This window comes from Triticum urartu, chromosome 3A (assembly GCF_056163025.1).
Source record: "Triticum urartu cultivar PI428250 chromosome 3A, HENAU_Tu73, whole genome shotgun sequence".
Classification (NCBI taxonomy): Eukaryota; Viridiplantae; Streptophyta; class Magnoliopsida; order Poales; family Poaceae; genus Triticum; species Triticum urartu.
The window spans coordinates 506,898,667-506,912,924 of NC_141875.1; the positions used below are offsets into that span (position 1 = coordinate 506,898,667).

At 47.3% G+C, this 14,258-nt stretch overlaps 1 protein-coding gene across 1 annotated transcript; it reads left to right on the forward strand.

The window, feature by feature from the left end:
• Positions 1–2,281: 2,281 nt before the first annotated feature.
• Positions 2,282–3,892, forward strand: LOC147980292 (uncharacterized). The gene has a single exon (XM_087515547.1). The coding sequence runs from the start codon at positions 2,282–2,284 to the stop codon at positions 3,890–3,892; it is 1,611 nt and encodes a 536-aa protein (XP_087371673.1).
• The last annotated feature ends 10,366 nt before the right edge of the window (positions 3,893–14,258 follow it).

Consider the following 14,258-nt stretch of genomic DNA (forward strand, 5'->3'; position numbering starts at 1 on the left):
GATGCCACATGTTGGTCACCCTTGATGAAAGCACTTCTATGACATGTGATTTATCGTCATGGAAGTGGACACTTCTGTGATGATAATTTTGGTAATGTCATGGAACACTTCTACGACAACACAGGTATGACTATCTTGATTCTGTCATAAAATCGTCATGGATGTACATGCATGACAGAAAACGTGACCTACTGTGATAAATATGTATCATCATGAAAGTGTATTTTTTTTGTAGTGCACATATTTATGTTGTGACGTTTGATAGCACACATGACATTCCTCTAGTATCCGGGAGTTGGATAATCTCATAGTCAAAGGGATATGTATTTGACATGAAGAAAACAATAGTAATAAAACTGAACGATCATAATGGTAAGCTAATGGATGGGTCTTGTCCATCACATCATTCTCCTAATTAATGATGTGATCATGTTATCAAATGACAACTCATGTCCATGGTTAGGAAACCTTAACCATCTTTGATCAACGAGCTAGTCAAGTAGAGGCTTACTAGGGACACGGTGTTTGTTTATGTATTCACACATGTATTTAAGTTTCCGATCAATACAAATCTAGCATGAATAATAAACCTTTATCATGAATAAGGAAATATAAAATAACAACTTTATTATTGCCTCTAGGGCATATTTCCTTCAGGATGGGCCTAGCCCTTGTCGTAAGTCCGCGAGACGGGGCGACAGGATCACTGATTGTTTCTGCGAGCTCCCAATACACTAACGGTTTGGATATGTGATATGAGTAGGCCTCTGGCCTTTTCGCACTAACCACCACGCGGGAATAAGTATGGGCAGTCAGCGTCATACGATTCTCCCGAAAGCTCTTCGGACATCAGCAGTTGAGCATCACACGCCCGGTTGGACGGTAACCTCATGCGGTTGTATAAGGAGGTGGGTTTGCTTCAGGACGCGTACGCAACACGCGGGAGTGCTTAGGACGGTTGGCCCATGACCCCTTCACACTTAGGATTTAGACCGGCGTGTTGACCTTTATGTTGAGCCTAAGTAGGACTATGGCGTGTCGATCAGCCGAGGCAGGGCATGACCCATTAAAGTGTGTCCGACCGGAATTAATCAAGCGTGTTAAGTAAGTTGGTGCACACCCCCCACACCCCCCCTCCCGCAGGGAAGTTTATCTATTCGAATAGTCGTGTCCATGATAACGGATGCTCGGAGTTGTACCCCGATCTACTACAACTAGAACTGGATACTTCTGATACTAAACTGATATGATGGCTCCGGGATCGCTTCCTCGTAGGGTAGACGAGTAAGGATCTCTGGGAGTTGCTATTATATACTTGTTACTATATGATATGTCACTCTACTCTCTTCTCTTGCTGCAAGATGCTAGTCTTTGATAGGCTAGGCCTTACCCCTCTACTCTGGCATTCTGCAGTATAGTCCACAGATACAACCCCTTCCCATTGATACTGGTGCATATTTAGCATAGATCTGATGTAAGTCTTGCGAGTATTTTGAATGAGTACTCATGGTTGCTTTGCTACCATCCCTTTACCCGATTGTTGCAATCAGATGACGAGGCACGGGAGCCAGCTGATCCCACTGATGACTACTACTACCCTGATGGAGCCTACTACTACGTGGAGACCACCGATGACCAGGAGTAGTTATGAGGCCCTAGGCAGGAGGCCTACACCTTTTTGATCTAGTTGTCATTGTTTTGCTAGCCTTCTTATGGCAAACTTGTATAATTATGTATGTATTTAGATAATGTTGCTTTCGCTGATTTATGTATTCGAGCCTTCGTTGCCCTGGCTTGTAATATAAATCTTTGTGTTTGAATTTGTGTTTAGAGTTGTATTGTGATATCTTTCCGTGAGTCTCTAATCTTAATCGTGTGCATTTACGTGTATGATTAGTGCATGATTAAGTTGGGGACGTCACAATGATCAAGTTAATCTTTCCTTTTCATATTTCGATGTACGCACTACACACCAGACGAAGACATGGTGTAGCTTAGACGTACTGGTCGTCGGCTTACATCCAACACACTATTCTTCATAGTCATAATCATGTGTGCTTGATGAAGGAGAAAAGGATGATATATATAGGCTGATAGCTATGTAGACTGCTAGAGTAGTCCTTATGTGGTATACAACTTCTAGTCCAAGTCAGTTTTGTACCCCTACCCCAAGTCAGTTTGTACCCTCTTATATACTCGTGTATGCCACACCAAATCAATCAATAAGCAACAGTTTTATTCAGCTTTCATGGTATCAGATATCAGTCCCAGAGTCTAGGGTATGGCTCCGCCTACGCCGCCGCCCGGCTACTTCGAGCGTCGGGCCACGCTCATCGCCAAGGCTGCCAATGCCGCGGGTGCTTCTCTCTCGGCCCTCACCATAGCTCCACAAAACTACCCTACACCCATCCTCGCCGCACCAATATCTCTTGCCGACACAATCTCCGATGTCAGCCCCTACATCCCCATAGTTCTTGATCTCGCCGCCCACAACTACTACCATTGGAGACGTCTCTTCGATCTCCACCTCGGTCGCTGCAACTTGCGCTCGCATGTCGCCGCCAACTGTCTTCCCCGCCCCGATGATCCGCAATGGTTAAAATACGATCTCGCGATCGTCCAATGGTTCTACACCCGCATCACCACCGAAATCTTCAACACGCTCGATCACGACGGCGCCACCGTTGCCAACATCTGGCACTCCCTCCGTCAGCTCTTCCAAAGCAACACCGATGCTCGGAAAAACGCTCTCCACACCGAGCTTCGCAATATGGTGCAGGGAGATGCCCCGGTGAACCTGTTCTGCCAGCACGTTAAGACCATTGGTGATGAACTCCGCGAACTCAGTGATACAGTCAGCGAATCACAGCTAATCAACATCATCGTTGTCGGCCTCAGCGAGGACTTTGACAAGCAAGCCTCGTTCATACCGATGACACGGCATCCTCCTACCTTCGCTGAAGTTCGTTCCCTGCTACAACTCGCAGCGAAAACACAAGCTCGCAAGGACTCTCGCCCCAAGGTCTTTCATGCTGCGGCTTGTCCTCCTCTGTCATCTACACCAGCGTCGCCTTCCATGCCGGCTCCTGCCATCAGGCCATCTGCATCGTCATCTGCTCAACTGCCCCCAGGCTGGCGCCCTAGTCTGAACTACCGCGGCAAAAACCCTATCTACAGGCCGCTGTCGACTCGTTCGGTTCCGCCTACGACATCACCAGCACCGAGTCATGCACCACCCACCAGTGCTCCATCTGCGGTTGCATGGCGGCCTCCTCATGATCCTTGGACGGGGCTCGTTCAGGCATGGCCCATGCCCTGGTCCGCTCCGTCCGCCCTAGGTGCTCCGCCGGCATACTCAGGTGCCTCGCAACCCAGCCTTCGGTCATCTACTGGTGCAACCGGGGTTCTCAACCCCCGACAGCCGGCCAATGCCTATCACGCTGCCCCGACGTATGCTCCTTATGGTCATTGCACCACCGACAGCGGCGCCTACTACACACCTCAGCCGGACCTTCTCCTGACGCCACCCTCACCACAACCGGCCAATGCCTCTCACGTCGTCCCGACGTATGCTCCTTATGGTCACTACTCCGCTAACGGCGGCGCCTACTACACTGCCCAGTCGGCCCTACTGCCTTCACCATCATATCCGCCAGCACTGCTCCAGACGCCACCCTCACCTGCGACGCCGAGCTGGGATCAAGCTGCTTTTCTCCAGGCCATGAATAACTTTGTTGCACAAGGAAACTCAGGTATGGATTGGATCTTTGATTCAGGGGCCTCTAGTCATATGTCTGCATCTAGTAATTGGTTATCATCTTGCACTAAATCTCCTTTCCCTTCCATTGCCCTTGGAGATGGATCATCTATTCCTATATATTGTGTTGGCTAGGCTCAACTTCCCTCTTCCACTAAACCTCTTTTACTTTGCGATGTTCTAGTTGCACCTGCCCTCATTAAAAATCTTATTTCTGTTCGCCAATTTACTTGCGACAATCTAGTCTTGGCTGAATTTGACCCTTTTGGTTTATCTATAAAGGATTACCTGACCAAGGCCGAGATCGCTCGCTTTAATAGCTCCGGTGATCTTTATTCTCTTAATGGAGTTCCTGCCGACACCCCTCCAACATCCATGCTGGCCTCCGTCGATCTCTGGCATTATCGCTTGGGCCATCCCAACCCTGCCATCTTAGCTTCTATGCTTAGTGAATTTACCATACCATGTAATAGGGACTCTCATAATTCTGTGTTTTGCGAGTCATGTCAATTGGGCAAACATGTGCGTCTTCCCTTTAGTTCCTCTAGCTCTTGTAGCACTTATCCCTTTGAATTACTACATTGTGATTTATGAACCTCTCCCATTGTAAGTGTTTCGGGTTTTAAATACTACCTTGTTATCCTAGATGATTTCACCCACTTTGTCTGGACTTTTCCTCTACGCAACAAATTTGAGGTCCATTCTCTCTTTCTTAATTTTCAATGCTATGTGTCTGTTCACTTCTTCCTCCCAATTCGCTTTATCCAATGTGACAATGGTCACGAGTTTGATAACATTAAAAATCGTACTTTCTTCTTACAACATGGCATCTTGCTAAGGTTCTCATGTCCCTACACATCCCCTCAAAATGGAAAAGCCAAACGTTCTCTTCGCACCCTCAATGATATCGTTCGCACTCTCCTCATTCAATCATCTATGCCTCCCAAGTTTTGGGCTGAAGCCCTACACATGGCCACCTTCCTTCTAAATATTCACCCTTCTAAAACCAAACCCAAAACTACTCCCTATTATTCCCTATTTCTTTCCCATCCCGACTACTCCGTGGTTGGTGTTTTCGGCTGTCTCTGTTTTCCCAATGCCTACGCCACTTCTGCAAATAAATTGTCACCACGCTCTATCCCATGTGCCTTTCTTGGCTTCTCTGACGAGCACAAAGGCTATCACTGTCTCGACCTTCACACCGGACACGTTCATGTCTCTCGTCATGTCATTTTTGCTGAGCACATTTTTCCTTTCTCACAACGCACTACTACACCATCAAACACCCCTAGCTCCGCAAACACCCCCTCTCCCCGTCCTTTCCAACTATATACTCCCCTATTGTAACACCCTAGATGTAAAACTCTCCATTTTGGCAATATATCCATCTTCTTCTTCATCTATTCTAAGTGGTTTTCCTCTTTGTGGGTTTCTTTTTGGGTTTGTTTTGTTTGTCTTTGCTTTTCTTGTCTTTGCTTTGTCATATATCTTTTGCCATCCATTGTTGCACTATGCCCTCATCATATGTTTGCATCATGTGCATATCTATGTTTGTGTTGGGCTTATGCCAACTTGCTTTTCCATGACATTCATGCATGATATGTTGTTGCATGTTCTATGTGTGTTCCATGCATCACCACCTCCATGCATCACCACCTCTCCTTCTTTTCTCTTTCTTTTTGCAAGTGCCATCTTGCCCTCCTCCACAAATGTTCATCTTCTCCCTATAAATCTTGCTACATGTCCAGAACCCCTCTGTCAATTTTCACCTCTTTTAGAATTGTTTTGGTTGGGTTCAAAAATGCATCAAGTTTGAATTTTATACAAACTTGCTTCATTTTTCTACCTCTAAAATAGTCCAAACCAATTTTATTAAATAGAGCATATTTCCAGGAGCTCGGGGATATTTTTGTTTCTGCCATATACCTCTCAAACCTCCCTTGACTTTTCCTTTTCTACAGCTGTGAATTTTAATTTACAGAGTTAAGAAAAAGGGGAGAGCCCCCCCCCCTAGTGCAGCCACCTGGGCCTTTTTCCCTCTAGCTAGCCAGCCCACTTACGTCTTCCGGCCCAGTTAGCCCACACGTACAGGGACGTCGTCAACCTCCTGTACGGCACGCATCCAGCATGTCCACGTCGACGCCCCGGTTGATTTGACGGCCGTCCGACGCCCCTAGCCCCTTTAAAGCTTGTCCAAACCCTACCCCGGTCTCTCCTCTGCCCATCCAGGCCCTCGTCTTCCCTTGCCACCGCCAGGTAAGGCTAGCCATGCCATGACGTCGCCCTGCCCACCATGCTCCGGCCGAGCTTGAGCTCGAGCTCGGAGTAGCCATCTACGCCGCGCCTCCGACCCCCTCTGCCACCGTGGAGAGGAACGCCAAGTTCCCCTACGTCTGCTTCCACGCCGCACGTGATCACAAGGCTTCCAGATCGACTCCCTCGGACGTTTTCTTCCTCTGCTTAGCGGACAGCAGCCCCACCAAGTTCAGAGCTCCATCGCGTCGTCTACGGCTCGTTCCCGTCTACCCCGTCGTGTCCTAGGGTGAGCTGGGTAACGCACCTACCTCTCCCTTTCTTTCCATGGCATATAGGGCCCTGTGAGACTCGATAGATCCATGTCTTTTCTGTGCTCCCGATGCTCCGGCGAAGTCTGTAGTTTTGTTGTGTTTTTGCTGCAGCGCGCCCGTGCGTCCCCGTGCTCCGGTTCCTGCCTAGATGCAGTCGCCTCACGCCCCATCCTTCACGCGTGCGCTCGAACGCGAGGAGTAGCAGCCTCGCCCGGCCTTGCCGCCGCCATACCCGAGACGAGCACGAGCTCGTCCTCGAGAGATCTCGCGCGCGCACACCCCGCAGTTGGTCCGCATGCACACACACACATCTATACCCCTTTCCGCACGCCCGTCGTGGTTCTGCATTGTAACACCCCGGATGTAACTTTCCCAATTTGTACTCCAACTCTTGCCGTTTCCGGCGTTAAGTTATTTTATTTTCTTGGGTTCGGGTCTTTGTCTCCGTGTGTTGTTATCGTTGTCATGCATCTCATATCATGTCATCATGTGCATTGCATTTGCATACGTGTTCGTCTCATGCATTCGAGCATTTTCCCCGTTGTCCGTTTTGCATTCCGGCGCTTCGGTGGTCATTTCTAGCTTTCTTTCGTGTGTGGGGATTAAACATTTCCGGATTGGACTGAGACTTGCCAAGAGGCCTTGGTTTACTACCGGTAGACCGCCTGTCAAGTTTCGTACCATTTGGACTTCGTTTGATACTCCAACGGTTAACCGAGGGACCGAAAAGGCCTCGTGTGTGTTGCAGCCCAACACCCCTCCAATTTGGCCCAAAACCCACCTCAGCCTTCTCCATCATCTAGAGCGTTCGATCACGATCGCGTGGCCGAAAACCGCACCTCATTTGGACTCTCCTAGCTCCCTCTATGCATATATATATATATATATATATATATATCTTCCCCCATTCGAATCACGGACGAAACCCTAGTCCCCCTCCTCCTCCAGCCGCCAGACAAAATCCGGACGGCCGGACGTGTCCGGATCCGCCGCCGCCGCCACGTGTCACGCCTCCATTGGATCTGCGCCGCCGCCCCACTTCGTCGCGCGTCGCCGGCCCGGGAGGCCCAGGTCGGGCCCCCGAGGCCCACGATCTCCCCCGCCTCCATCGGCTCGCCGCGCCGCCCCACGCGTCGCCCCGCCGCCGTCTTCTCCGAGCCTGGCCGCGTCGCCGCCCGCCGCCGCCCGACGAGCCATCGCCGGCTGCCGCCGTCCGACGCGCCATCGCCGCCTCCGCCGCCCGGCCGCGCCCCCGCACTGCCTCGGCCTCGCCTCCCCTCGCCGGAGCCGAGCTCCACCGCGGCCACCTCGCCGTCCGGCGAGCTCCGGCTTCCCCATCTCCGGCCGGCGCCCTCCGATGAACAGTGCTCCGGTCAACCTCGTTTTGCGTGCCCGGGTCAAACCCTAGATCCGGAGGTCGAAATTCTACTAAGTCCCCGATTTTTCCAGTTTCAAGTGCCTATGTTCATCTTGCCGTAACTTTGCATCCGTAACTCCGTTTTTGGCATATAGCATATCAAAATGTTCATCTCAGAGAGTACATCATTTCGTTCCATTGAATCATTTTCATTTGAGTTCATCTTGATACCCAAAATTCTGTTAGAAGAGGGATACTTGAGATAATTGTCAGATCTGCTACTCCATTTAGATATTTGTCATTTTTGCCATGATTAATGTGTGCATGCTATGCCCATGAGTCCTACATATGTTTTGTTAAGGGTTTTTCCATCTTTCCAGAGGTGCAACCCATGTATTTTTGTGATGTGTGTGGTGACTAGCACAAGCTTGCAAAGTGAGGCACTTGGTAATTCTGATTTCAGGGACTTAGCATTTCCACTAAGTCCTTGACCTGTTTATTTCATATGGCCATATGTTCATGTCGTTTCCTAGTGATGCGTGCCTCTTTTGAGGATGATCAGTAAGGATGTTTTGTTAGTCTTGTAGTGCTCTATCCATCCATATCTTTGTTTGCAATTATGGAGCACCCTATCTTGAGTCAATCGAGCTCTACTTTTACTACTTTATGAACCTGGGCAGATTGTCAACTTGTTTGCAATTTTGCCGATGATATTGTAGTAGATCCGTGCTTGCTATGCTATTGTTCTTGCCATGTCTAGCTTTCATTTTGTGTGATCTTGATGGATGTATGCTTAGCTTATCATGACTTGCTCCGTATTGAGTGCATCGAGCTCGTAAACATGCCTACTTGATATCTGTTTTCAGCATGCTCCAGTTTTCACCAAGTCTGAGAACTGATTATGTTTTTGCCATGTTCACATGCTTGCAATTGTATTTTCTGATCCCTTTTGGCTCAAGGTCACTAAGGGACATTTGTTAAGCTCTTTGAGTAGCTCCATGCCATGCTTTACTTTGCCATGTTCAGTTCGTGTAGCATATAGTTTTGTTGCTCCGAAGAGAGCTACCTGATCTGAAATTCCAGACAAGTGTTGATTTCACTAAGTCTGAAATCTGTTTACCATATGCATTTTTGCCATGCTTGTTTGAACCTGTTAATGAATGAATTGACCGTAGCTCAGTGCTAGACTTTTGTTAAGCATCTTGTATGCATCCCTGCCATGTATTTTTTTGTCATGTTTGGATGCTGTAGCATGTTCATCTCATTGTATTTAGATGGCTACTTGCTGTAAATCACAAATCGATGTCATATTTGAATCGCTTGCCATTTCCAAACCGTAACTCCGATTCCGGTGTTCTTTATACCGTTTTCAAGCAATTTCATCTCATCTTTCCAGTGGCACGCTTGGATTTCCAAGTTGAGGCCAGGTTCATGCATTCCCCGTCACATCTTGCATATGCATCCCGCATCGCATCCCGCATAGCATATCATCCTTGCATCATATTGTTTGAGATCTTGCACATGGTTGATTGTGTCCTTGTTGCTTGTTTGTCTTGTTTGGGTAGAGTCGGGAGACGAGTTCGCTAACGAGGAGCCCGTTGAGTTTGCTTTCGAGGATCCAGTCAACTCTGACAACTTTGCAGGCAAGATGATCATACCCTCAAAATCACTACTATCTTTGCTATGCTAGTTTGCTCGCTCTTTTGCTATGCCAATGCTACGATGCCTACCACTTGCTTTCAAGCCTCCCAAATTGCCATGTAAAACCTCTAACCCACCATGTCCTAGCAAACCGTTGATTGGCTATGTTACCGCTTTGCTCAGCCCCTCTTATAGCGTTGCTAGTTGCAGGTGAAGATTGGAGGCCGTTCCTTGTTGGAACATTTATTTACTTGTTGGGATATCATTATATTGCCATGTTATCTTAACGCATCTATATACTTGGTAAAGGGTGGAAAGCTCGGCCTCTCACCTAGTGTTTTGTTCCACTTTTGCCGCCCTAGTTTCCGTCATATCGGTGTTATGTTCCCGGATTTTGTGTTCCTTACGCGGTTGGGTTATAATGGGAACCCCTTGATAGTTCGCCTTGATTAAAGCTTTTCCAGCAATGCCCAACCTTGGTTTTACCATTTTCCACCTAGCCTCTTTTTGTAACATCCCAAATTTGCAATTTGGAATGTTATACACTAGATCATCATGCATATCATATTTACTTGCATTTTGGTTGGTCCTAGAAATTTCACGCAACTCAAGGACCCTCGGAGAGAGTTGGAGATTTCGTTATTTTTCATATTTGAGAGTTTTCTCGAATTTTGAAAAGAGGATCATTTGATTTATTTATTTTGTCTTCAATAATTTTTCCGATGTCAAAATATATGAGAGAGGGAATAATATGACTTTCCCAAATTTAGGAAAAAATGAAGATGTAATAAATAGATCAATTTTTGTTTGCCGGTGTTTATTTGCATTTTATTTGGATAGGGAAAAATGCGCGTTTTCGAAAATTGCATTTTAGGTCCGGAGAAAAGTTCATTTTGTTCGGCTCATTTTTAGGAGTCGGGGAAAATTTACTTTAGATTTTTCGGAGTTCGTTTAGATCTCTTTTTGTTTTTTTTCTTTCTGCGCGAGAACCAGTTAAAAAAAATCAAAGTCGAGCGCCTTGGGCCAAAGGCCCAGCCGGCCAAGGCCATCGCTAGCCGCGCCAGGCGCAGGCGCAGGAGGCCGCCGCCGCCTCTTGTTTCTACCGAATCCTAGTAGGACTTTTGTCCTACTTCTGTATATTCCTTTTTTATTTCTAGATCTTTTCCTTTCCTTTTTTCTATTCCTATTCCTAGTCTAATTCCTTGTCCTCTACCTCAAGTAAACCCCTCCCCTCCCCAATATAAATACCCAAGCACCCCCCCCCCTAAATCATCAAACCCAAAGCCTAGAGCACCACCACACCACACGCCGCGCCCCCGCACCTTGCCACCCGCGCCGCGTCGCGCCGCCACCCCGCGCCCTACGCCACCGCCGCACCTAGTCGCCGCGCCACCCTAAGCCGCCGCCCGCGTCTTGCCTACACCGCCGTCGCCCAATGCCGCCGCCGCCGGAGCCCCGTTCGCCGGAGACCTCGCCAAGGTTGCCCCGCGCTACATCTATTCTTTTCCTCGAATCGTTTTCTTCTAATCGTTCCGATTCTTTTCTTCTCTAAACCGTTCCGGTTTTCTAGATCGGTTTTTCGATCGGTTTTCTTCTCCGAAACCCTAGATCGGATTCGTTTTCTTCTCCGATTTAGTTGCCTTTGGACCGTTCGCCGGACGTTCGTCCTAACGAACGGGATCACCGGATTCTTCTAGGTTAACGACATCCGTTCGTTTAACCGTTCTTCTTTTTCTTTTCATCGGATTTATTCCGCAATCGCGATCTCAGATCCGATCTTCTTTCTAGTCTTTCTTTTCGCTCGTTTATCGGAATCAGGTGATTCAAGCGCCTGGAGTTTCGTCTCGAAACCGCCGTTCCGTCTAATCAACTTGAACAAGCTTTTGCTACAGTAAAATTTTGACCTAGTTTCAACTTGCTAGAACCGAGTTGTTTTCTTTCGCCATTTGATTCTTTGTTCGGTTCTTTCTTTCTTTGCAATCGGAGTTCTTAAGTTGAACTACCTGGTTCGTTCTCTCGTTCGAGTTTTACTTGTGCATTAGATGAGTACTTATTGTATGCTTGTTGTTTGTCTGCGATAGATTACCCGGATTGCGCCGCCTGTTACTTCGAAACCCTAGGACTCGCGGATCATCAGCAAGGCAAGTAACACTTTGATCATACCTTTTCTACAACCCATGTTTTATTGCATTAGATCAATCCTCACACATTGCATGATTAGGATCTAATTAAATTGTGGGATGGGAAGTAGATGAGGTAGTACCTATTACCTGTATTATTATGAAACCTTTGGGAGTTACTTCTACGTTGCTTATTATGCCATGCTATGCTAGTAGACGTGGATTGGGTGAGTGATATCCATGACAGATGTGAGTTGATAATTTTAATGGTTTATCTAAGGTGGCAACTTAAACACACATCTGGGTGGATTGAGGCACCTGATGTCTATCAGGACTTGCCTGTTTTTTTTTGGACCGCCACCCAGGCTCAAAGGGATCATAAGATCTTTCATGCTAGAAACTTCCGTGTGCAGCCACATGCTACTATGGGCTCTGGCATAGTTGACTAAGTTGTGCGAACTCTTACGGGGTGGACTAGCAGATGTAGGGGATGTAGGTGTACCGGTCTACCCCACATGTAAGGTGCTAGTGCTTCTGAAAGACTATGTCTCGGTCATCCGTTTCTCAAACACCATGTAGTGCGAGAAAACAAACGGAGGCGATCGAGTCATGTGGGGAAAAGTGCGCAAACCTCTGCAGAGTGTACAAACTAATCATGATTAGCCGTGTCCCCGGTTATGGACATCTTGAGTATCTAGTACTTGAATATCGAGTGAATCTCAACATGTTACCTCTAATTAATGTTATTGGGTTTTAATTATTTTTAATTGGGATTGAGAATGCTGTCAACCATTCTCAATGTTTCACAACCACCATGATAGTTAATTAAAATTTATTCCTTTGCAGTAGGGAAAAACTGGCTTTACGCAAAAACTGTAACCATAGAGCTTTCCACCAGCCATATATGCATATAGTATAGCTGTTTCATTCCATTACTCTCTATGTGTTACTTTGCCAGCATATTCCATGTGCTGACCCGTTTTCGGGCTGCAACTTCTCATGTTGCAGACTTTTCAGACGACGAGTAAAGAGCTTTTAGGTCGTGGTTCTATACTCAGTGATGCCGCTGGAGTTGATGGACCCATTTATCTTCCGAGTCTTCCGCTGTTATCGTTATTAGATGGCCTTCAGCCATATTTATTGTAATAAGTTATTTTTGAGCCATCGATGTAATAAGTGTGTGATTGCAACTCTGCTATAAAACCTCGATGTACTGTGTGGTGTCAGCATTACTGATCCAGGGATGACACCGTAGCACAGTAGACGTGATCCATTCGGGTCAGGTCGCTACAGAGATGGTATCAGAGCACACGCTGACTGTAGGACACGACCACTAAGTTAAAGCCATAGATCACCCTTCTCTTCTCATTTTCTAACTTCTCATCTTTTCTACTCTATTAGGATGACGCACGCGAAGATTAAGTACGCTCAACCGGATGAAGGCACACCTTTTGGATTTCACCTGAAGGAAGTCACCAAGTACCTGAACATTGGATTACCAAGCTTCACGGGAACCTTCAACGCCACTCTGCCTGAAGAGGAGCGCTGAAAGATTCACGCTCACGTTCCGGGAAGGACATTCACGCCAATCACGAAGCCCATAGATAGTGTTTTCAATGCACCAACCTGGAGTCTGGGAAGGAGCATGGCCGCTCATATCACCATAGGACGCATTGGAGAAGTTTATCAAGAAGACCTCAAGGACACTATCTACCAGATTTGCAGACGCCGTGATGAACAATGGGAGTTAGTCAGCACCAAGAAGGATAGATCCATTGCATCTTTCATACAGGAGTTAAACCAGCACATTCGACGCCACGAGAACCAGATGTGCAATGATATGATAGAGTTGAAGAATGCAAAGGCAAGGATCATCGAGCTAGAAGGAGAACTGAAGTCTACACGCAAGGACTACATGGACGAGATCGTAGCTCTAGCAAGACACAATGGCGATCTGAAGCAGGAGATTGAAGAACTCAAGAGGAAGTTAGCAACCAAGGAAGAAGACGAGTACGTCGCATGTCCGGACAACTACATCATCATCGACGACACCGATTCAGATCCAAGTGAACCCGACTTTGAAGACGAAGCTGGAGCAGATATCATGGAGTCTTCCACTGGTTCAAATTTCTAGATGACCACCAGATAGTAGTAGTATTCCCCCCCATGTAAACACATTATAGTCGAGCACTTTTGCGATAGATAGACCGTTTGTAAGCCCTTGTTTGATTGATTGAAGTGATTTTGTGTGCATTTGCCTCATGAGCATATGGGTAGTGTTTTCCCTTTAGACCTCATTGTATTCTCAATTCTCGTCTTTTCTAAAACCTCAGATGCCTCCGAGACGTGACAATGGATTTCCACCGGAGCTCACTCAGTTGATCCAACAGCAGAATCAATTGATGCAGATGTTAGTCCAGAACCAGCAGAACAACAACAACAACCCACCACCACCACCACCACCTGTTGACCACTTAACCCGTTTCCTTAGGCTGAATCCGCCGGTGTTTTCCAGTAGCACCGAGCCAATAGTAGCAGATGATTGGCTCCGCAAGATAGGAAGGGAGTTGACCACTGCAGGATGCACGGATGGTGAGAAAGTGAAGTTTGCCGCTCACCAGCTTGACGGACCCGTGGCAGCATGGTGGGAGAATTTCACAGCCACTTACCCAGTTGACACTGTCACATGGGATCAGTTTCAGCAAGCTTTCCGCACTGCCCATGTTTCAGCAGGAGCTATGGACATAAAGAAGCGTGAGTTTCGCAACTTACGCCAAGGAGGAAGGACTGTTGGCCAGTATGTGGAGGAGTTTAGT

Excerpts from the sequence above, each read along its gene's own strand:
- LOC147980292 (XM_087515547.1), top strand. The coding sequence starts at position 2,282 with ATGGCTCCGCCTACGCCGCCGCCCGGCTACTTCGAGCGTCGGGCCACG.